Source organism: Salmo trutta, chromosome 1 (assembly GCF_901001165.1).
Source record: "Salmo trutta chromosome 1, fSalTru1.1, whole genome shotgun sequence".
In the NCBI taxonomy this organism is placed as follows: domain Eukaryota; kingdom Metazoa; phylum Chordata; class Actinopteri; order Salmoniformes; family Salmonidae; genus Salmo; species Salmo trutta.
This window is the reverse complement of record NC_042957.1, coordinates 46978982-47004182: the sequence shown is the minus strand read 5'-3', so window position 1 is coordinate 47004182 and position 25201 is coordinate 46978982. Positions and strand designations below refer to the sequence as shown.

Here is a 25201-nt window from a genome sequence, read left to right as displayed (position 1 = left end):
GGCGCGCCTACCCAACCCAGACAGCGGCCTGCCTGTCAGTGCCTGGGATGAGCGAGGTCGGTAACGTTAGTGCGCGCGAGACCTTGTCTGGGCCACGTAGCGATGGATCTACAGTAGCACTGCTAACATATCAGTGTCATACATTCTAAAAATGCATTAGTAAACGCATTTGCAATCGAGCATGCAATAGGATTATCAAACAGTGGTGAACCGCAAGAGTAGCTGGCTCTTTTTGTGCGTCTGCAGCACTCCAGAATCCCTGCAACTCTGATTGCACGAAATGAGAAAGAGGGCGCTCTCACCGAAGGTAAGGTATAATTTATCTACAAGTTATTGTATATTTTTAATGTATTTACAAACATGACATTTGTCTACAATGCAAAACAAAGGAAGGATTTTCTTGTCTTGGTTATTATCAAGCTAGACTGCTGACAATAAACCGTCATTGAGTATGTAACGAGCTGTGCGCTATCATGCTAGGTTTTTCATCGGGAATAGGATTTTCTTTAAAAAAATATTGTAGCTATGATTGTTGAACAATTTTATTAACAAATAATGACATGTTTAACCTTGTATAAGATTTGATACTGCAAGATTGTATACTGGTGTAAAATATCGGTTTAGCCGATTTTATATCTGGGAGGTTTTGGGTTAAAAAAAGTGAAAGTCGTCTGTGATTAGCTAGGATTTGCTAGCTAACGTTAGCCGTGTGCCATGGTAATTCACATTTGCGCTAGCTATGTTAGCTAGTATTATTTCTGGTGAAATGGACAGTGCGTAGCGAGCTTGATTAGCTAGGTAGATATAGTCAAATTGTTTCTGTCTTTTGTTAGTATGTCGATTTCCAACCAATGTAAAATGATAGCTACTGTAAGCTGAATCTACCTTGCTAGTTGTTTGTAAGCTAATAAATTAGTTAGCCGAACGGCCTTCAGTCCGACGGTCTTGACCAACCAATGTTTCCTTTTTGTTTAACCCTTTCTTTGCACTTATTTTTTGAAGTTGGTTGTTACCAACAAAACTGCATTCAACCGTGTAACAGTTGTTAATATGCGTTGTTTTGGAGTTTGTAGGATTCAACTAATATAGCCATGCGTATTTTATCAATTGTTAGTATTTGGAAAATATATCGCGGGTTGGTAAAGTTAGCGCCAAATTGACGTAGTTAGCAAGTTAACCTAGCCAGCCAGCTGGCGAAATAGCTAGCTAGGCCAGATTGATTGCAGGCGAAGCCGAGTTAGCATTCGTGCTAGATAGTCTATTATGTTTGAGAAGGGGGCAAAGGATTGCTTTGCAGTGTGTCAGCCGTGATTTAGGCCCAGCTGCAGCCTTGCCAATTCTTGCGAAACAAAATGTCAACTTTTATTACAGCACAATATGTCGGTTGTGCAGACGCTTTTATGAGGCGTCTTTTGCCATGCACACGTTCGCTGTTGAATATAGCCTAATTTCTAAAACAACATTTAGCTTCCAGTTCCTTCATATCACATTGTCGGACCCAACTTGATAGATAAATGTGTTTGTCAATAGTAGCTAAATGGCAGGCTCCCACGAATGACTGAGACATGTATTTTAAGGGCTTTCAGTATTAGTGTTTTTACTTTAAGGTTGACAGACTTCTCACCTGTCAAAACTGAGACTCACCATGGACCGTCTCATTAGCCTACGTTGTTGCATTTCATCATCCGATCCTTCTTCCTTTCCTGTGTTGTCACAGAGGGCAGTGGTGGAAAAAGTACAACATTCTCATACTTGAGTAAAAGTAAAAATGCCTTAATAGAAAATTACTCAAGTAAAAGTGGAAGTCAACCAGTAAAATACTACTTGAGTAAAAGTTTTTGGTTTGAAATATACTTAAGTATCAAAAGTAAATGTAAATGCTGAAATATACTTCAAGTAAAAGTGTAAATCATTTCAAATTCCTTATATTAAGCGAACCAGGTTGCATCATTTACTGGTTTATTTGAATTTACTGATAGCCGGGGGGCACACTCCAACATTCAGACATAATTTACAAACGAAGCATGTGTTTAGTGAGTCCACCAGATCAGACATTAGGGATGATAAGTGTGTGAATGTTGATCATTTTCCTGTCCTGCTAAGCACCCCAAAATACTTTTGAATATCAGGGAAAATGTATGGAGTAAACAGTATATAGTTTTCTTTAGGGATGTAGTGAATTACAGATACCACAAAAAACAACTTAAGTAAAAATACTTGGAATAACTACTTAATTACTTTACACCACTGAGAGAGGGAAAGAGCGAAAAAGAAAAGTAGGCCATGCATTTGGATAGAGTTTAGGACAGAGCAGAGGCTTGTGGAGGTTTAAAGCATGATCGCCTACCACTGCTGCCCTTCTATCTATACATGTAGAAAGCTTAGGCACAAATACCTACAAGGGCATGGGGCTCTCCTCCTGTGCGCAACACAGTGAGCTGGTTAAGGTCTTATGAGTTTGGAGTCAGGAATGTGAACCCTCACACATTTGCCTCAAAGAGAAAGCTCATTAAGTCCACAGACAGAGGGTGGAATTCAATGATGCAGAATAATGCATTGAAACTAAACCTCTGGGAAGGATTCACCTGACACACTTTGATGCATACCCTCGACATGTCACTATATACATGCAATTTACCAACATGAAGTTGTGATTACCAACTGCACAGGATTTGAGCCCATCTTGCAGACACTTTAGATCATTTTTTAAAAACAACTAATTGACCAATGTCAGTTCAAATACTTGAATTCCATTTTGTCTTTTTCTGTGAGCTCGTTGCAGACATTGCGCAGTTTCTCTAGACACAAATCAGATCAAGCCCGAACTGTGCGATGTAGTATGGAGTTGTAGTTTCCAACAGGCCAATATTCTACAAAGTGAGGAATAGAAAGCAGTTGCTTTGCAAGGTATCTCTAACTGAAAATACATGATCTAAGTGATTGACAGTTGGTATTCAGCAGTCATAACAGTATGCCGTATTTACTTTGAAGAACTACAGAAATAGTGATTTTTGTCAAACTGCATAGGCAGCAGCTCTATAGAGATGAGATGACTTAGGGTGAAATAATAGTCATCAATTAAAACAAATGTAATATACACAACATAAGTATTTGATTAAAGTAATGTGAATAAATGATGGTTAATAAGTGATGAGCAGTAATGGGTAGTCACTACCTCACAGCAGCTTGTATTCATTGTTTTATTCTGTGTTACAGCATTCAACTCACATAATACACAGTGCATTTAATGTACACTGCTCAAAAAAATAAAGGGAACACTTAAACAACACAATGTAACTCCAAGTCAATCACACTTCTGTGAAATCAAACTGTCCACTTAGGAAGCAACACTGATTGACAATAAATTTCACATGCTGTTGTGCAAATGGAATAGACAACAGGTGGAAATTATAGGCAATAAGCAAGACACCCCCAATAAAGGAGTGGTTCAGCAGGTGGTGACCACAGACCACTTCTCAGTTCCTATGCTTCCTGGCTGATGTTTTGGTCACTTTTGAATGCTGGCGGTGCTTTCACTCTAGTGGTAGCATGAGACGTTGTCTACAACCCACACAAGTGGCTCAGGTAGTGCAGCTCATCCAGGATGGCACATCAATGCGAGCTGTGGCAAGAAGGTTTGCTGTGTCTGTCAGCGTAGTGTCCAGAGCATGGAGGCGCTACCAGGAGACAGGCCAGTACATCAGGAGATGTGGAGGAGGCCGTAGGAGGGCAACAACCCAGCAGCAGGACCGCTACCTCCGCTTTTGTGCAAGGAGGAGCAGGAGGAGCACTGCCAGAGCCCTGCAAAATGACCTCCAGCAGGCCACAAATGTGCATGTGTCTGCTCAAACGGTCAGAAACAGACTCCATGAGGGTGGTATGAGGGCCGACGTCCACAGGTGGGGGTTGTGCTTACAGCCCAACACCGTGCAGGACGTTTGGCGTTTGGCATTTGCCAGAGAACACCAAGATTAGCAAATTCGCCACTGGCGCCCTGTGCTCTTCACAGATGAAAGCAGGTTCACACTGAGGACGTGACAGACGTGACAGAGTCTGGAGACGCCGTGGAGAACGTTCTGCTGCCTGCAACATCCTCCAGCATGACCGGTTTGGCGGTGGGTCAGTCATGGTGTGGGGTGGCATTTCTTTGGGGGGCGCACAGCCCTCCATGTGCTCGCCAGAGGTAGCCTGACTGCCATTAGGTACTGAGATGAGATCCTCAGACCCCTTGTGAGACCATATGATGGTGCGGTTGGCCCTGGGTTCCTCCTAATGCAAGACAATGCTAGACCTCATGTGGCTGGAGTGTGTCAGCAGTTCCTGCAAGAGGAAGGCATTAATGCTATGGACTGGCCCGCCCGTTCCCAAGACCTGAATCCAATTGAGCACATCTGGGACATCATGTCTCGCTCCATCCACCAACGCCACGTTGCACCACAGACTGTCCAGGAGTTGGCGGATGCTTTAGTCCAGGTCTGGGAGGAGATCCCTCAGGAGACCATCCACCACCTAATCAGGAGCATGCCCAGGCGTTATAGGGAGGTCATACAGGCACGTGGAGGCCACACACACTACTGAGCCTCATTTTGACTTGTTTTAAGGACATTACATCAAAGTTGGATCAGCCTGTAGTGTGGTTTTCCACTTTAATTTTGAGTGTGACTCCAAATCCAGACCTCCATGGGTTGATAAATTGGATTTCCATTGATTATTTTTGTGTGATTTTTGTTGTCAGCACATTCAACTATGTAAAGAAGAAAGTATTTAATAAGATTATTTCTTTCATTCAGATCTAGGATGTGTTGTTTAAAGTGTTCCCTTTATTTTTTTGAGCAGTGTATAAAGAAATCATTTAAATCGAAAACTGTTTATTTTTAATAATCAAGCTGAAACAGGACCAACCTCAAAAAGCATGAATTGCTCAGCACTACCAAACTGGAAAAAGCGGAGTCATATACGACCGAATTTACACTGAATTTAACCTCGACATCTGACAAGGTAATCGTACAATTACCACTGATATTGTGAAGTCTGCTCTCTTCCTGCTCACCACATCAAAGGGCTGTGCTCTCTCATTGTGAGTGAAACTCTACTGTGACTCATCTAAGTAAGGATTTTTACTAAATACGAGTTGCAGAACCTCAGCTGTCCTGTGTGTGGTTGTGGAACGTTTGCACATGCTCTCTTGCCCCCCCCCCCCCCCCCCCCCCCCCACTCTCTGTTTGATCATGTTAATGACCGGAACAGCACTAAGTTTGTGCAAAGTTGTCATAAGTTCTGGTCCAGTAATTTCTTTGCAAATCTTCACTGAGCAGAACGAATCCTCATTCTTCGGTGTAAGGCACGTGTCAAACTCATTCCACGGAGGGCCGAGTGTCTGCGGGTTTTCACTCCACCCTTGTACTTTATTGAATTAAGGTCACTAATTAGTAAGGAAGTCCCCTCACCTGGTTATGTAGGTCTTAACTGAAAGGAAACACCAAAAACCTGCAGACGCTCGGCCCTCCGAATGAGTTTGAAACCCTTGGTGTAAGGGTAGGCCTACATCTGCCTGCACTACACATCAGGAAAGCCGTGACTCATTTCACACGCACCCCACTCAGAGGGATCATCAATGCACAGGCCTCTTGTCTTCTTGACCCTACTACATTCCTGTGCATAAGCAGCTGTTAAGAGAGTACAGGGCCTATTGAATTGGTTCTGGCAGATCTCACATCACGTCTGCACACGGGGCAGGAGAGCATCTGAGGGAGTTTTTAATGCTCCGGTAGGTGAGACAAGGTGCTGTATGGCGCACAGTGCTCTCCACTCCCTCCTCTTGTGGTTGTAATGCACCTAAAGCGGTCCAATTCTCAGAAAGTCAACATGCACCGGAAGAAAGGTGGTGGGTGGGGGTGTATTGTTTTGCTTTTGTCTAAATGCCTATGCATGTCTGTCCTCTGATTTAAAAAAATAATAATAATAATAATACTAATAATTTGTCAACACATAGCCGTAAGCATTTTGTTTGAGTGCTTGCATGTGTGTATTTGAGTCGGTCTGTTCCAGAATTGTACTTCTCGCAGCGTGAGTGTAGTGGATAGAGGAGGGGGTGGACCCAGAGAGTTTGGGACTGTGTGGGGAGCTCGGCCTCAGACACAGTCCAGCGGGCTAGAGTCTGCTGTTAGAGGGCCTCCTTGACTTGATCAGAATCACACTCCACATCGTCGGAACAGACTGCTTTTAGACTAGGGCTGGGAGTTGCCAGGGACCTGAAGATACAATATTGTCACGATACTTAGGTACCGATATGTATTGGGATTCTCACGATTCAATATGCATTCCGAATCGGTACTGCAAATTTATTTTTTAAATTTTTTCAATTTGATGTTCCAAACATGTTTCTCACTATATGTCTTCTGCAGAGAGATGAGAGAGCATGAGAAAATTAGTTTTGATCAGTCATGGAAATGGAAGAGCTGAAAACATGTTCGCTCACTGTTTAAAAAGATGGGAAACAAACTATAGGATGAAAAATACCAGCGTTTTGACACAGGTTTCTAGGAGTGTGTGTGTGTGTGTGTGTGTGTGTGTGTGTGTGTGTGAAATCATTACTTGGAGTCAAAGTATCAGTAATATAGTGATATGTAACTGTACATTTTCCCCCCCATCACTATTGTAGACTGTCTGTAGCAGAATAGTTATGAAATCATTGCTGGTGTGTTCTCTAATATCACTATCTGTCTTGATTATTGCATTGATTTGAAAGCAGCTGTGGACTCTCCCTGTTTTGAGTTGGAAGGGCGGGGGGGTTTGCTAAGACTTGAGGTGGGTTGTGACGGTTAGACTATATTGGGCCGTTGAGCAGGGGATGTTTGTTGTTTATGAGAAAGGAAATGTTTTTTCTAGTAGCTCTCGAAGTCGTTGCAAGTCAAGAAACCAACTCCAGTGCTGAGTCAGTGTCCGTGCCCAAGGTCATTTGGGGTCAAACGTACATGTGGAAATAACAAAAAGCTTACATTTGTAGCTATGTCTGACTTACTAGTGTCATATCCTCGAGCGCTGTGCCTCGAGGGTCACTGCCATGACAGTGTTATAGGGCAGGCAGTAAAAGACCCCTCGAAAGCCAAGTAACAAGAATAAATGCAAGAGCTTCGTTTACATTTCCAAACACTGTCATATACACGAAGTATATTTGGTCTTTGATCACATGCGCTGTGCAGGCTCGCTCAATCACTCACTCACACAGAGAAGCTGATGTACAGTTTCCTGTGGTTGAGCTCGTTTACAACTCCCATACTGTGGTTATTTGGTGCTCTGTAACTGCCACAATAGGTGTGTGTGGGGGTGGGTGTGTGGGGGTGGGTGACATTTATAGGCGTTAAGGTACGAGTGCAAATCATACATGCATTGACGTTTCACACACCATCAGAGTTCAAGGAGCCAATTGAAATGAGCAAATTGCTTACTTTTTCAATAAGTTTGTCGAAAGATAGGCCTACATAATTGCCAATTGTCATTGCTCCGTCATTTAATCGTTATTGTAAAAGAGACTGTGTTCTCAGTGACTTACCTGGTTAAATAAAGGCAAAGTAAATAAAGCAAAATTGTATATTTCACACCAGCTTACGAATATTGTTATATATGGCAGTGTATTAACTGCTATTGAAATGTGAACGCTGAGATTTAAGTATGGTGGAGCTGGTGTTTTGAAAGCCGACAGGGAAGATGGGCGCTTTCTAATTTAAATGTGACGGTATCATTTTTTATTTTTTTATGATTTAAGATGGCATATATCAAGTCTGGTTAACAAGATGGTGAGATTGATGAAAGATGATTTTGACCTGAAAGCATAAATAGATTGTGAGGAGCAGGAGGAGTGTGTTTTGGGGTTAAGTCCTCTCTCACAGAGCTCTGATGCGTGTGGTTTGGATGTTCACACATGCCAGTGAAACAGTTGCGGTGGAACATGTCTCAGTTCACAACGCCTTCCCCCAGGTTTTAGTTTCACATCAGACACACTCACTCTGAGGCAGCACCTCACGCTTGTCACAAAATTCAGCCTAATCTCTTGTTCTCTGTTTTCGCTTGCTCTCCCAGGCGGCAGATTGCAGGTGGCTCCTGAAACGAGGCACAGAAGTTCTGACTGCGGCTCAAAGTCCGGCGTGAAGCTCCCCCTCGAGACGGAAGCTTAAAGGCTGAAGCCCTAACACACAATATAACGTTGACAGCCTCGAGTGAAGAGACTAACCTGAGAGGCTTCATCTGCGGAGAGACCGACACCTCAGAGGTTGAAGAGCAGACACCCCCAGCTTCCAGAGAAGCTTTGAGAGTCAAGCTCAACAGAAGCCTATGGAACAAAGCTGTAGCAGAATGGCACTCGCGGTCTGTCCTCAGTCTTAAGCATGGATGCCCTGTTTGAATCTGGGTGACGCTTTCTTCCCTTCCTCCTTCCTGTCTCCTCAGTGGCGGGAGGGGTGGGGGATTGCTTCCGTTCCCCCTGCCCCTCCTTACAACATAGCGAGGGTACTCTCACAGTTTAAGAATACCAACACTGCTAACAAATCTCTGGCTGTGCTTCAACTAGCACTACTACAGTCTCCCCCTCCCCCACACATGAAATCCTGCCAGAGCCTGAAGGGAGAGGTGTCCAGCCCAGGTGGGATGTCACAGGAGGGGCGCAGAACGCAGCAGGTGGCCCAGTCCTACTACCACTCCCCAGACCTGGACCTAGCGGGCAAGCTGTACAAGCGGGAGGGCGGGGGCAAGCCATACTCTGTGCTAGTGGACAACAAGATGGCAGCCAAGACCCCCATGGGTGACCAGACCCCCAGTCAGATGTCCCCGCAGCATGTCACCTCCTCCCAGCAGCAGTACTACAGAGAGGGGACAGTAGGGCAGGAGGGAGGCACGCAGGGGTCCCAGGCAGGCAATGGGGGCACCTCCGAGGACTCTGAGGAGGAAGAAGAGGAGGAGGAGTCCTTCAAGCGGGAGCAGATCATCGTGGAGGTCAACCTGAACAATCAGACACTTAATGTATCAAAGGGGGACAAGTCCACCCCCCAAACCGATGCCTCAGAGAGACACTGCAGCGAAAAAGAAGAAGAGGAGGAGGAGGAGGAAGAAGAGGAAGAGGAGGAAGATCTGGAGGAAGAGGAAGAGGAGGAAGAGATGGAGAGCCGCAGAACGAGAGCCAAGAGGGCCCGGCGTGGGGTGGCCCCCGCTACCAGCCAGCCCCGGAGGAAGACCCAGTGCACTGCTCTGAGCACCACCGGCATGACCACCAGGGGCCGACGGAAGAAGACCACCCAGCCGCCCAAGAGGACGCGCCGGACTGCCAGGGAGGGCAAGGGGACCCCCTCCTCAGCTGGCTCTGCCACGGGGGATAAAGCGGATGGGGAGGAGCGGGAGACGCTGGCGTGTGAAAAGTGCCCACGCGTCTTCAACACCCGCTGGTACCTGGAGAAGCACATGAACGTCACACACAGGCGCATGCAAATCTGTGACAAGTGTGGCAAGAAGTTTGTCCTGGAGAGTGAGCTGGCCTTACACCAGCAGACTGACTGTGAAAAGAACATCCAGGTAAGGAGGAGAGCTGGTGTTTGTCCCAAATGACCCCCTATTCCCTATACAGTGTACTACTTTTGACCAGAGCCATGTGGGGGCCCTGGTCAAAAGTAGTGCGCTGTGTAGGGAAAAGGGGGCCATTTGGGACGCAGCCCCGGTCTCTGCTTTTTTAATTAGATGTACAATGTGTTTTTGACCTGAGCAATCAAAACGAGTCCATTGATTAGGTACTTTGGCTACAGTTACGTACCAGGTACAGTGAAACTAAAATCTCAGTTTGTCATCAAGGCCAGATTTCTGGGGTTTGAAGGATGTAAGAAACGATTTGTCCAGCAGAGGGAATCGGAGCGTTAGGAACCAGCCTAGACAGAGATTGTTACAGCAGTGTGGGAAATACCATCTGCAGCTCCATACACTGGGATTGTCTCAGCTGCTTCCTCCTGTTCTTGGATTCTGTCAGGGTGTATCGGGGTAAATCACTGTCACAAAACAACAACAATCATCACCTGTTTCATAATGCATTATCTGTGTGTGGTGTTCTGCCGCTCAGTGCGTCTCCTGCAACAAGTCTTTCAAGAAGCTGTGGTCGCTGCACGAGCACATCAAGATTGTGCACGGCTACGCAGAGAAGAAGTTTGCCTGTGAGATCTGTGACAAGAAGTTCTACACAATGGCTCATGTCCGCAAGCACATGGTTGGTAGGTGGACTCCACTTTGTCTGTTCCTGCTCTTCCTGGTAACTCCCAAATGTCCCTAATAGGATATACAGTGCCTTGCAAAAGTATTCATACCCCTTGGATTTCTTCACATTTTATTGTTACAAAGTGGGATTAAAATTGATTTAATTTAAATTTGTCAACAATTTACACAAAATACTCTGTCAAAGTGGAAGAAAATGTGTAATTTTTTTACAATTTTTATGTATAAGTAAAAAAAAAATATTGTTGTTGCATAAGTATTCAGCTCCCTGAGTCAATACATGTTACAAACACCTTTGGCAGTGATTACAGCTGTGAGTTTTCTTGGCTAAGTCTCTAAGAGCTTTACACACCTTTATTGTGCAATATTAGCCCATTATTCTTCTCATAATTCTTCAAGCTCTGTGAACAGCCATTATCTTGAAAACCTCCCCAGTATTTGCAGATGTCAAGCATACCCATACCATGATGCAGCCACCACCATGCTTGAAAATAAAGAGCCAGTTACTCAGTGACCTGTTGAATTTGCCCCAAACATAAGGCTTTGCATTTAGGCCAAAAAGTTTATTCATTTGCAGGATTTCGTTACTGTCCTGTTGCATACAATGGAATATTTGTATTCTTCTTTTCACTGTCATTTAAGTCATTGTTGTGGAGTCACTACAATGTTGTTGAGCCATCTTCAGTTTTCTCCCATCACAGCCATTGAACTCTGTAACTGTTTTAAAATCACCATGGTAACATCCCTGAGCAGTTTCATTCCTGTCCTGCAGCTCAGTTTAGAAGGGATGACTGTATATTTGACCTATCTGGGTGGTTTAATACATAATCTACAGCATAATTATTAACTTAGCCATGCTTAAAGAGATATTCAATGTTTGATTTGTTATTGTTACCCATCCACCAATCACTGCCCTTCTTTATGAGGCTTTAGGAAAACTCCCTGGTCTTCGTAGTTGAATCTGTGCTTGAAATGCAAAACTTGACTGAGGGACCTTACATATGTGGTATGTATGGGGGACAGAGGAAGGGTTAGTCATTTTAAAAATCATGTCAACCCTATTATTTCACACAGTGAGTCCATGTGACTTTTATGTGATTTGTTAAGCCACATTTTACTCCTGAACTCATTTCGGCTTGCCTAAACAAAGGGGCTGAATACACGGAATTATTCTTCCACTTTGACATTAGAGTATGTTGAGTAGATTTTTGACAATTAAATCCCACTTTGTAACATTAAAATGTGAAGAAATCCAAGCGGTAGGCATACTTTTGCAGGGCTCTGTACATCATCTCAATTGGAAGTAACTCACTCGCTTGCCTTTCTTGCTCTTTCGTGGAGCTACATTCAGATCTCTCTTTTATTGAGAGAGAAAATAAATACTCTTCGCTTTTGAGCACCATCAAACACTGTTTTAACGCCCCAATATCTGCCCCCTGTCCCCCTCTGGTAGTTGTCCTCCTTTAACCTGTTCCTTTCTCTCTGCAGCTCACACTAAGGACATGCCGTTCACCTGTGAGACCTGTGGCAAGTCGTTCAAGCGCAGCATGTCCCTGAAGGTTCACTCGCTGCAGCACTCTGGGGAGAAGCCCTTCCGCTGTGAGGTGAGCTGTTTAGACTTGCAGTCACACTGTCCCTCCCACACTCAAACACAAACACACTGAAACAGAAGATTTATTTCACTTTATAGAGTATTGGAAGAGATGTCGACACACTGTCAAAAACAAAAAGAAAAGAAGAAATCCAAAACTGAAGCTTGAAAGCAAAATAAAGATGTTTATTAAAACCATCATGGTGCCCTTCAAAATCATAAATGAAAGATGACAACAAAACACAAATGTTTCGGCCTCAGGTCATCATCATTCGGAATCGTCGGCACGCACGTCTGGCTTCTCTTTCAAGAATAATTGCATGTCACATGATCCAGCAAGAAAACACATCAGAACGTCTATGAATCAGTACCTAGTACAATAGAATGCATGTTCTAGATTATATACAAAAGCGAACAGAGAAATATCATCAAATATTGATTTTACATATACCACGTGATGATTTCCTCAGAATATATAACACAGGATTGTAATAGAGTAGGGTGCTAGAGAGACCACTAGATGGGGGTAGGAAACACCGATAAGTGGCAATATACCAGTTATAGAAACCCTTCAATAACAATTCTTCATTCATGCATGATGGATGGAGAGTTTTTAAATAGAACATCCACCTGCATTCTGTCTGGAGAAGACTAAGTTCAAGATTACTTTATAGAGTGTATACACTTTTTTTTTTCTCATGAATATTCGTTTTATAAGGACAGTGTTTAACAGAGAATGAATAGTATTCATGTCCAATGTATTCATATTTGTTTTAGAATCCTTAAATATTGACTTCCAGCTGGTGAGGTTTGAATTGCTAACTCAGACAAATTGGGCAGGATTCAGACAACTATGGGTTGTTTGAACAGAGGAATATGGCCTGCTGCACTGTGACTGCTCCAAAATGGTGATTACTATTGAACCAAGGCACACTTGACTACATATAAACTATCCCTAAATGTTTATGGTCACAGTTGTAGCAACGGCTAGCTGGTGTAAGCAACCAGGTCTAGATGCAACATGTCCATGTCAAACATTAGCAGACCATGAAAACACATGGTGTACAGAATAACTGGAATAAAAATACAGACGGGTGAAGTTGGATTTTTGGACTGTTTACTTTTTTGAAGAACCAGTGCAGTCAAAACTCTGTTTATTCTGTGTTTTGTGCGATATTGTTGAATGACAGCTGCTGAAACTAACACTATAAAAGTGTGAAAACATTTGATAGGTGTTAATTCCTCCGTTTTTTTCTGTTTTTTTTTCAACCAGCAACTATCTACATAGGACCTTCTAATCAGTGGAGCCCTATACAACGAATCAGTATGAGCAGTTAGAGAGGTAACTCTGGTCAACTCTTGAGTTCAACTCGGGATAACCAGTACAGCGAGGCTCACCGTTTAGCAAGGCACATTTCTATGCCAAGGAATCCTTCATAACTACCTGCCCTGGGTCAAGTAACTTCATTTATACTGAATGTCTGAGCTGTGAGTTGAGGACCAATAAATTCAGATTCCTTCCCTCTCGCATCATCCCGTTCATGTGAGGAAGATGACTGAATATTCAATTGTAATGTTAAAATACCTATCACATTACACATTTTAGTAACGACAGAATGCATTTGAAACTTCACACGCAGTAAAACTTTTTGTATGACAATACAATTATTATATCGCTTGGAGTGGGAGGTGCTTATGCTTTGAAAAGCACAGAAAAGCCGGCATTAACGATAAGTAATAAAATAAAAACAGCACTTTTAAAAGCCCATTTCAAACCATAGCCTGCTAAATTTGCAGTACAACATTTCTTTCAATTAGATTTTGGCACAAATTAAAATGTGGTACCGACTTGCCCATGGATTGATGTTTCAGCTTGGTCTCAACAAAGAGTTCTGCATTTACTAGCCATGTGTGACATTTACACGCAGTTATAAGCTTGCTAGAGTTAGTGGCAGGCGGACGAGCAATATCCACCATCGTAGTATGGATTAAGCCTGAGCTTGAATGTGAAGCTAACTGAAGCTGGCTAGCCTTAGAAAACCCTGAGTAGATCTAGTTCCCTTCGTAGTATACCCCTCAAGTTTTGCATGGATGGAGTTTTGGTTTGCCTGGTGACATCACTAGGTGGTGTAAGTTAATAGACCAATAACAGAGTTCCAACGTTTGCTAATATACAAGATGGCGCCGAGGAACATGGCTGACGTTTTACATTCTCCCAACCAATTGTGCTATTATTTTTTTGTGTGTGTTTTGTGTAACTTATTTTTTAAAGTTGCTGCTACTGTCTCTTATGACGGAAAATAACTTCTGGACATCAAACAAGGATTACTCAACGCGGACTGGAAGAAATGTTTTCCTTTGGCGAGTCCTTCGAGAGGGATGTCCTGCATTCACTGGAACAGGCCTTTTGCGTCAAGAAAAGGGTGCCGCAGATCGGACAGCCTTCTGAGAATCCGTAGGCGAGCGAGTGGGCTCCCACTGCCATCCGTTCTTCTTGCTAGCGTGCAATCATTGGAGGGTGGAATTGATGACCTACGATTGGGATTGTCCTACCAACGGGACGTCGGGGACAGTGCCATCTTGTGTTTCGCCGAGACGTGGCTGAACAACGATACGGACAATATAGAACTAGCAGGATTTTCCATGCACCTGCAGAACAGAGACGCTACCTCTGATAAACGAGGGGTGGGAGGGGTGTCTATTTGTTAATAACAGCTCGTGTGCAATGTCTAATATTAAAGAAGTCTCAAGGTATTGCTCGCCTGAGGTAGAGTACCTTACGATAAGCTGTAGACCACACTATCTACCAAGAGAGTTCTCATCTATATTATTCGTAGCCGTCTATTTACCACCACAGAACGAGGCTGGCACTAAGACCGCTCTCAACCAACTCTATAACGCCATGGGCAAGGGAGAGGGTGCTCACCCAGAAGCGGCACTCCTGGTGGCCGGGGACTTTGATGTGGTTAAACGTATACGTTTTACAATTTTCTTTTTACTAGCATGTCACATGTGCAACCAGAGACAAAAAAAATCCTAGACCGCCTTTACTCCACACACAGAGATGCATACAAAGCTCTCCCTTGCCCTCCATTTGTCAAATCTGACAATAATTCTATCCTCCTGATTCCTGCTTACAAGCAAAAACTATAGCTGGAAGTTCCAGTAACTCGTTTAGAACAGTCTGACTGAGTGGTGATAGGCAACAGCAGGCTCATAAGCATTCATTCTAACTTTACTGCGTTTGCCAGCAACTCTTAGCAATGCTTGAATCACAGCGCTGTTTATGACTTCAAGCCTATCAACTCATGAGATTAGGCTGGCAATACTAAAGTGCCTATTATAACATCCAATAGTCAACGGTATATGAAATACAAATGGTATAGAAATAGTCGACGCGTCATAATACCTATAACTACAACGTAAAACTTCTTAACTGGGAATATTGAAGAACTGGGAATATTGAACCACCATCATATGTGCTGAGCAAGGAACTTAAATGTTAGCTTTTTTTGCATGGCACATTGCACTTTTACTTTCTTCTACAACACTGTTTTTGCATTATTTAAACCAAATTGAGCATGTTTCATTATTTATTTGCGACTAAATAGATGTTATTTATGCATTATATTAAGTTAAAATAAAAGTGTTCATTCAGTATTGTTGTAATTGTCATTATTACAAATATATATGCACATGGGGGCAAAGATCGTACTTTTTTGGATAAATATCCTCTGGTCTGATGAAACAAAAAATAAAACCGTTTGACCATAATGACCATCGTTATGTTTGGAGGAAAAAGGGGGAGGCTTGCAAGCCGAAGAATACCATCCCAACCGTGAAGCACGGGGGCGGTAGCATCATGTTGTGGGGGTGCTTTGCTGCAGGAGGGACTGGTGCCCTTCACAAAATAGATGGCACCATGAGGATGGAAAATTATGTGGATATATTCAACCAACATCTCAAGACATCAGTCAGGAAGTTAAAGCTTGGTCACAAATGGTCTTCCAAATGGACAATGGAAGCATACTTCCAAAGTTGTGGCAAAATGGCTCAAGGACAACAAAGTCAAGGTATTGGTGTGGCCATCACAAAGCCCTGACCTCAATCCTATAGAAAAGTTGTGGCAGGACTGAAAAAGCATGTGTGAGCAAGGAGGCCTACAAACTTGACTCAGTTACACCAGCTCTGTCAGGAGGAATGGGCCAAAATTCACCCAACTTATTGGGTGAAGCTTGTGGAAGGCTACCCGAAACGTTTGACCCAAGTTAAATAATTTAAAGGCAATGCTACCAAATACTAATTGAGTGTATGTAAACTTCTGACCCACTGGGAATGTGATGAAAGAAATATATCATGAAATAAATAATACTCTCTGCTATTATTCTGACATTTCACATTCTTAAAATAAAGTGGTGATCCTAACTGACCTAAGACAGGGAATTTTTACCAGGATTAAATGTCAGGAATTGTGAGTTTAAATGTATTTGGCTAAGGTGTATGTAAACTTCTGTCTTCAACTGTGTGTGTATGTATAATCTGAATCGGCCGATTAATCGGTATCAGCTTTTTTTGGTCCTCCAATAATCGGTATCGGCGTTGAAAAATCATAGTCGGTCAACCTCTAGTTCCAATATATCCAATAACAACAGTAGCTGCATTTGTTTTAAGCTCTTTTCTAGTGACAATTATTTGGACACATCCATAACAATGAGGTAATGCGGCGCAATTTCGCCTGGCATAGAAAATTTGCTCTCTCGTCAGGAAACTATTGTTCAGAGAAGCTAGTCAACAACACAGCTAACACAATCACTTCAAACTGAAGCAGGAAAGACTGCAAACTAGCTGCACTTTGTCTTTTTACCTTTTCTCAATTTACATTTCTTTGTATATATCCATAAAATGATACCAACCGATTTCGACTGACTGAGAAACGCTGCCTGCCTGTCTAGTCCTGACTCCTGACATGTTCTTTACTATGAGACACCTGTGGTAGCCATGCTGGTTAAGTGTGCCTTGAATCAGTGTCACCAGCAAAGCACCCCCACCTCCTCCTCCATGCTTTACGGCGGGAAATACACATGCGGAGATCATCCGTTCACCCACACCGCGTCTCACAGACACGGCGGTTGGAACCAAAAATCTCCAATTTGGACTCCAGACCAAAGGAGACATTTCCACCGGTCTAATGTCCATTGCTTGTGTTTCTTGGCCCCAGCAAGTCACATCTTCTTATTGGTGTCCTTTTGTAGTGGTTTCTTTTAGAGGTCGACCGATTATGATTTTTCAACACCGATACCGACTATTGGAGGACCAAAAAAAGCCGATACCGATTAATCAGACCAAAATAAATTGTACATTATTTTTTATTATTATTATTATATTTTTGTATTTATTTGTAATAATGACAATTACAACAATACTGAATGAACACTTATTTTAACTTAAGATAATACATAAATAAAATCAATTTAGCCTCAAATAAATAATGAAACATGTTCAATTTGGTTTAAATAATGCAAAACAAAGTGTTGGAGAAGAAAGTAAAAGTGCAATATGTTCCATGTAAAAAAAGCTAAGGTTTAAGTTCCTTGCTCAGAACATGAGAACATATGAAAGCTGGTGGTTCCTTTTAACATGAGTCTTCAATATTCCCAGGTAAGAAGTTTTAGGTTGTAGTTATTATAGGAATTATAGGACTATTTCTCTCTATACGATTTGTATTTCATATACCTTTGACTATTGGATGTTCTTATAGGCACTTTAGTATTGCCAGTGTAACAGTATAGCTTCCGTCCCTCTCCTCGCTCCTACCTGGGCTTGAACCAGGAACACATTGACAAAAGCCACCCTCGAAGCAGTCTTACCCATGCAGAGCAAGGGGAAACAACTACTCCAAGTCTCAGAGCGAGTGATGTTTGAAATGCTATTAGCGCGCACCCCGCTAACTAGCTAGCCATTTCACATCGGTTACACCAGTCTAATCTTGGGACTTGATAGGCTTGAAGGGGTGGAACGTTCCAACAGGAATCTGTTCCAAAAAAAACGTAAACCAAAAGGTTGCCAACCAACAACGCATACAAAGTAGCAACGCATACAAACCTAGCTAACTAGCTGCCGAATAGGCATCAACTCACCACGTAGCTTATTCTTAATGTTTGTCCATAGGCAACCAGAGTGAGGACAGACATTTTTCGGAATTAACGTGATGAGTGAAAAATGCAATGAAATAGACCACTCACTATCCGGTATCTTATTCTGCCACTATACAACTTTGTATGCGTTGTTTTTTGGCAACCTTGTTATTTACAAAGTTTTTGGAATAGATTCCTGTTGGAACGTTCCACAAATTATACCCACCCGGCTTGAAGTCATAAACAGCTTGAAACACAGCGAAGAGCTGCTGGCAAAACGTACGAAAGTGCTGTCTGAATGAATGCTTACGAGCCTGCTGGTGCCTACCATCGCTCAGACTGCTCTATCAAATCATAGACTTAATTATAACATGATAACACACAGAAATACGAGCCTTAGGTCATTAATATGGTCGAATCCGGAAACTATCATCTCATCTCGTGGAGTGCAATGTAAGGCAGGTGGTTAGAGCGTTGGACTAGTAACCAAGGTTGCAAAAAATGAATCCCCGAATCCCCCCTGAACAAGGCAGTTAACCTCCGTTCCTAGGCCGTCATTGAAAATAAGAATGTGTTCTTAATCTGACTTGCCTAGTTAAATAAAGGTGTAAAAAAAAAAATACTGATTACCGATTTGTTATGAAAACTTGAAATCGGCCCTAATTAATCAGCCATTCCGATTAATTGGTCGACCTCTAGTTTCTTTGCAGCAATTCGACCATGAAGGCCTGATTCACACAGTCTCCTTTGAAGAGTTTGTGTTGAGATGTGTCTGTTACTTGAACTCTGAAGTATTTATTTTGGCTGCAATTTCTGAGGCTGGTGACTAATGAACTTACCCTCTGCAGCAGAGGTAACTCAGCGTTTTCCTTTTCTGTGGCGGTCCTCATGAGAGCCAGTTTCATCATAGAACTTGATGGTTTTTGCAACTGCACTTGAAGAAACATTCAAAGTTCTTGAAATGTTCCGGATTGACTGACCTTCATGTCTTAAAGTAATGATGGACTGTTGTTTCTCTTTGCTTATTTGAGCTGTTCTTGTCATAATGTGGACTTGGTCTTTGACCAAATAGGGCTAACTTCTGTATACCACCCTTAACTTGTCACATCACAACTGATTGGCTCAAATGCATTAAAAAGGAAAGACATTTCACAATTGAACTTTTAACAAAGCGCACCTGTTAATTGAAATGCATTCCAAGTGACTACCTCATAAAGCTGGTTGAGAGAATGCCAAGAGTTTGCAAAGCTGTCATCAAGGCAACGGGTGGCTACTTTGAATATAAAATATGTTTGACACTTTTGGTTACTACATGATTCCATATGTGTTATTTCATAGTTTTTATGTCTTCACTATTATTCTACAATGTAGAAAATAGTCAAAGTAAATAAAAACCCTTGAATGAGTAGGTGTTCTAAAACTTTTGGCCGGAAGTGTACGTGCCTGTGTCGGGTCTAAACTGCCACTACAAATAATGAAGTGGCCATTTAGGTGTTCAATTACATGTAGTAGTATTAAGAGCAAAGTCATTTTCAGTTTGAATATTGCCTCTTAAAAAGCCACGGTATTCCTTACAAAAAGGAGCCGTTTGCGGCTTCATTGTAACGTTTTGGAATGTTTATTCAAATCGTTCAACTAAAATTGTTACTAAATAACATGTTCGGGGGAAACAAAACCCTTGTTGAACTCACCTCAGGTGTTCGTCTGCATACCCAGCATTCTGGTTTATAGGACATTCTGTAGGAAGTAGGTACCACCTCCCCCAGGGGGGGCCTCTGTGTGGCCAACCACAAAGGGAGGAGGGTTGTCTGGGAACATGTGGTTGGTTGGATTGGTGGTGCTGTGGGGGCTCCATGTGGTTAAATAAAGCAACTCCACTAACGTGTCATTACATTGTTATTAAAGAGTATTGCAGACCCAGTACTGCATAGTGGGCTCCTCCTTCCACTGCATCTGTGTTAGGTATATATTATGTGTGTTTATGTATGTATTATGTGTATATTATTATATAGTAGCCCTTATGAATTTCCATTCCAGGCATGATTTGTGTATGTGCTATGTAGTCTAAATGGCTACGTCCCAAACGCCACCATATTTCCATATATAGTGCACTACTACCCCCTATGGGTCCTGGTCAAAAAGTAGTGCAGTTACTAGGGAATGGGGTGCTGTTTGGGACACCCTAAATGTCTTTCTCTCCTCCCTGTCTCCCTATAGAACTGTGCTGAGAGGTTCCAGTATAAGTACCAGCTACGCTCCCACATGAGCGTCCACATCGGACACAAGCAGTTCATGTGTCAGTGGTGTGGCAAGGACTTCAACATGAAGCAGTACTTTGACGAGCACATGAAAACGCACACCGGTGAGACAGTGAACACACACACAGCTGTTTACACTCACACACTCACTGAGGAATTTGTTTGACACAAACGTGCAATTACAAAGCACACCCTCAAGGACCTATTCCTATAAAAGCCTTTGCACTTTTTCCGGTCATCAAAATGTTTTGAAACCAAATATTCAGACACTAGTCTTCCAATAATGTTAGAAGCCAGACCTCTTCAGTCTTCAACATTCGGAAATGCTCCCTGACCAAAGCCATCCCATTTACTGGAGAGTCTGCATGGCCTTCAGTCTTGATCCCTAGTCAGCCAGTGAGCCTCCGTAGATGCTCTATAAACAGGGCGTCCCAAGACGAGCGGTACCGAGACCTCGCCCGGTCTACATAATGAGAGGGTGGCAAAACATCAGTGTTGCCTCTCCTCCATGTCTACTTATAATGACTACCCTGACTCATTCTATATTACATCTTGCATTTTCTCCCCTGCCGCAGGCCTGTTCTTTTTCAGTCTTTATGTGATCTCTCCCTCCCTAGTGTGGCTGGATTCCCTGCACTCTGCCCTGGTGGTTATTTTTGTATGGTGTAATAATTTGACCCTCTCTCCTGGGCCACCGCTGACCAATTTGGCCTCGTGGTCGGAGACACACCCAGTGATGCCTTGTAATACACGCTCTTCTCCTTCTTCGTCCTTCTTTCTTCTTCCCCCAAGGTTGATCCTTTCCTCTGGAACTTACCTACTTCACAGAAGTTGCAGAACATTAACACGAGGCTCCAGTATAATTTGTCACAATTAAATGATCCACTGTCATACTGTAAATGGTTTACCGGAGCCTCTCAGGAATAAAAAAATGCAGCTCAGATTAAAGCTGAGAGTTGCTTTGAGTATGCTGTGAATGAGTGTATGGGGGCGGTAACGGGTACATTGAATGAAAGGGTAATGAGAGCAGCTCTCGAATGGACAGCCATTGTTCATTTTCACATCTCATCCCAAAGTGTAAACTGGCATCGCTGAGTGGGTGGTTAGACAGCAATGACCCCTAGTACTCTCCTACAGGGACCTTGTCTGATTGCAAAGTTAACTTGTTCATGAAGTTCAGAGAGCTTTAATCAGCACAGGACCAAAAAGGGTTGCCAGGTTGTATATTATTCTTCTCATGCGTGAAGTTCTGGGACGTGTGAAAGTTAAACTAATTGGGGTGATTTAGTCCCTGACTCTCCTCTCTCTCGCTCTCTCCTTTCTCTCCGTCCCCTGCAGGAGAGAAGCCGTTCATCTGTGAGATCTGTGGGAAGAGCTTCACCAGCCGGCCCAACATGAAGCGCCACCGCCGCACCCACACAGGAGAGAAGCCCTACCCCTGCGAGTTGTGTAGCCAGCGCTTCCGCTTCTCCAACATGCTCAAGGCCCACAAGGAGAAGTGCTTCCGGGTCACCAGCCCTGTGACTCTGCAGGCCAGCAGCCTCCCCCTGCCTCTCCACCTCTCTGCCCCCTCCTCCTCTGGCCCTGGCCCGGCCCTCGCCCCCTCAGCTGCCGCCACCTCCGCCCCTCTGGGCCTCAGCCCGGCAGGAGGGGCTCTTCCCCCACGCGCCCCCGTGGGACACGCCACCTTCTCCCACCTGCACATGACCCCCTCTCACCATCTCCCTCACCACCACACGTCACAACAGCAGCAGCACCACCCTGGCACGCCCCTGCCACCACCCCCTCTCCCCCACCACCACCTGCCTGTGCCCCCTGTCTCCCCTCCCCCCGCCCTCTTCAAGAGTGAGCCCCTCACCCACTGTGGGCAGGAGGACAGCAGCTACCTGCGTTACATGGCACCGCAGGACAAAGGGCCTGGGGCCCCCCAGCATCACTGAACCCTATGTGGGCCCTGGGTTCCAGGCCTGCCTGCCACGCCTCGATTACCCCCACCCCAACTCTCCCTGGCCCCTGGTGTAGAACGGCCCCTCGAAGACTGATAGGAACAAGACGCTCAGTACACACCAGTGTGTGTGTGGGAGAGAGTGAGGGATACAGGCAGGTACACTTTCAGTCTACACTTTAGATAAGTGAGTGACCCACTTAGCTAGAGACCCAAGTCAACTGACACAGATTTTACAACCTCTTTGCTCATATCTTTTCTTGTGAAAATATTATTCGAAAATCCTGTGTTCTTAGACAACCTGCCTCCCATGGTAGAAGGCTGTGTGTGTGTGTGTGTGTGTGCCGGTATGTGAGTTATCCCTTGTTTGTGTACATTTTATCCTCTCCACTGACAGCTGCTAATGTCATTATTCTACTAGTGTTTCCTTATCCAGGTAGTGGGTCAGAACAGATCCATTTCATCAACTTAGTCCTTCACGTCGACTGACTTAAACAACGGTTAAACAGTTCTGGGGGAGTTGTAAGTCCTGGTCCTAAGGCTGACCCGTAGGATCATGGGGTCACCAAGGTATTGTTGAATGTTTACCATCCTGGTGCCAACTGGGTCTCCCACTGTCTCCCTAAGGAATTCCACACTGGCTCTACCAGCAGTAGGCCAGGAATCACTGCCATAGGTCACAGTGGGGAGGTTAGAGAATGCCTGTTAGTGCTACTACTAGTCTGTTGCAACAGAGATTCTGCTTAATTGGTGCTTTCCATTGCAGTACTACACACAGTTCTATACATAGGCTAGGTCTCGTAACATCTGGAGTGTAATGTAACAGTGTGGGATTGGTTGTGTTGTTGTGATGCAGTTCTGGGATTTGTCTTCTTGACTGACATGCAGCCTTAGAGCTGACACGGTCAGACGTTCCCAACAGAACCAAACTGACGAACCTGAACGTGCCGTCATGTATACACACACGCTTCAAAAAGCAGTACGTCATCACTGGTCTCACTTCACACAAAATGCTTGTCAAGAGATTATTTGTTATTTTTTTGTCTTCTGTAATCAAAACAGTTAAATACCGCCACTGTGACGGGTTATCACATACGACCCAACCTGGACCTCGCATGTCTCTCTCTTTCTGTCTCGCTCGCTTTCTTTTTCTCTTTCTTTCTTTCTCCGTCTCTCGCTCCTCAATCTCTCTCGCTTTCTTTCTGTCTCTCGCTACTCTGTCTCTCCCCCGCTGCTGCTGCTGAGATAATACGGGTCACCCTGTAAAAGGTCATTAAAACACAAGGTTCTGACTTTTTCAGCACAACTCTTAACTGAAAAATCTGTATTTTTCCAACCAGCCTATCTTCCACAGCTTGATCTGGAGCAGGACACTTTTTGTTGTTGTAATGTAACGGTTTGTTCTCTTTAGTGTTACATATACTGTATAAGGTTACACAAACATTGAGGCCCTGTCACACACATGGGCAAATAATGATGAATCAAAACATGTTGAATGTTGCCTAGATGTAGTGATATGGGCTAACGGTTTACCAATCAAATGTGTTATTTTCTAGTAATATTTTCTGGAAATATGCTACATTCAGTTTCAGACTGAAGAATTGTTCTCATCTCGCTCTGAACATACTGTTGAGTGGTAGTCATAGGAAAGGTTAGAGGGTATGTCTAACATGCGTTTCAATTTCTGGTGTAGATACATTTACTCAAGTTGTACATTTACTCAAAGAAATCACATTTGTATATGTAACCTTTTTATTGTGTGAATGTTCCGCTGTCCCATTGTATGACATTCTGACAGTCCGGTTGTTGTTAGTATTGATGAATGACCGAGAGAGATTCTGTCTTGTCAGATTGTTGGTAGTGGGTTGTAGGGTGAAGGAGGGCGGACAACATCCTGTCTGGGACTGTTATCAGATAAGACTCAGTGTTGAGGAGCAACATTAAGGTGTGTGTTTGTCTCAGTAATGGCAAAATGGAAACCCTCTGGTGCCGTTGTAACAAAAGCTGCTTTTACATAGTCTGGCCCTGGCCGTGTTCTTTCTGCCGCTCAACTCTCTGGGTCTCTCCCTCTGTGCACTTCCCTGCTAACGCCGTGCCATCTGTTGAAGGGGGTTCTGAGGGGGATTTTTGTACACACACACACAAGAATATGTCTGACATGTTTCTGCGGATTGACACAATGGATATAGCGTAGTGGTTCAGGCTGAGTGGTGGATCAGGTTACTGTTTGTATATTGGGAGAAACTGAAGAGGAACAGTAGCAGTCTATTAGCAAGTCCCTGTACCACCTTGAGTTGCGGGTATTTGGCCCATTGGATTTGGTTTAACAGATGCCCCTCGTCTAGAGAGCTACAACCATTCTGCCATTACTGTGGGTCTGTTAGTTGGGCCTCTGTATCAGCTTAACCATGAGTTACTTACTGTTTTTCATGGCGTTTCAATATGAGGCTTTTTATTTCAGCTTTTTTTTTTACGTTCGTTTTAAAAAGCTTTTCCATTTGTGTGTATCCTCTGCACTTTACTTCTGCGTGAGCGAGTCGCAGTGAAGGGAGGGACTGACGACGCATTGTGTGAGTGAAGTGATGTGTTGGGTCATGGAGGAGGGAGGTGGTTGGTTTGGTGAGTGGCTGTTTGAGTAAGGAAAAGGAGGAGAATCAATCTGGAGGTGGATAGCGTGGAAGGGACCATGGCATAAGGAAATGTTTTGTTTAGTTCATATATTTGTTGAATTTTTTTCCCCTGTAAGTCAATTGACTGGCTCTAATATGGACTCCCAAAGAGTGATCGAGTAGCGTTGTTCCTCCTGCTTTGGCGATGTTTACACTAGCCCCTCCCTGCTTCATCTGATCTGAAATACATTGAGGTGTTTGTCTGCCTCATATCCAGACCTTCCTCTTTGTTGCATAACATTTTCTCTTCAGATTTACTGTATGATTCTCCTCCTTTCATATTTGTTATATAGAATGCACTTTTGACAAAAATCCTGGCTAGTTAAGAAAAATAACAATGTATATTCTTTAAAGATGTT

At 43.6% G+C, this 25201-nt stretch overlaps 1 protein-coding gene across 1 annotated transcript; it reads left to right on the top strand.

Annotated features, from left to right (window-relative positions):
* On the top strand, nt 1-25201 carry LOC115197562 (zinc finger protein 652). The gene is made up of 6 exons (XM_029759206.1): nt 1-307; nt 8080-9561; nt 10097-10244; nt 11734-11849; nt 20188-20332; nt 21567-25201. The coding sequence occupies exons 2-6, from the start codon at nt 8389-8391 to the stop codon at nt 22166-22168; spliced, it is 2184 nt and encodes a 727-aa protein (XP_029615066.1). The 5' UTR covers nt 1-307; nt 8080-8388; the 3' UTR covers nt 22169-25201.

Bases quoted from the DNA above. Each gene is read 5' to 3' on its own strand.
- LOC115197562 (XM_029759206.1), top strand. From the start codon at position 8,389: ATGCCCTGTTTGAATCTGGGTGACGCTTTCTTCCCTTCCTCCTTCCTG. The intron at 10,245-11,733 runs GTAGGTGGACTC...TTCTCTCTGCAG, and splicing joins TGTCCGCAAGCACATGGTTG to CTCACACTAAGGACATGCCG. The intron at 20,333-21,566 runs GTGAGACAGTGA...CGTCCCCTGCAG, and splicing joins GCACATGAAAACGCACACCG to GAGAGAAGCCGTTCATCTGT.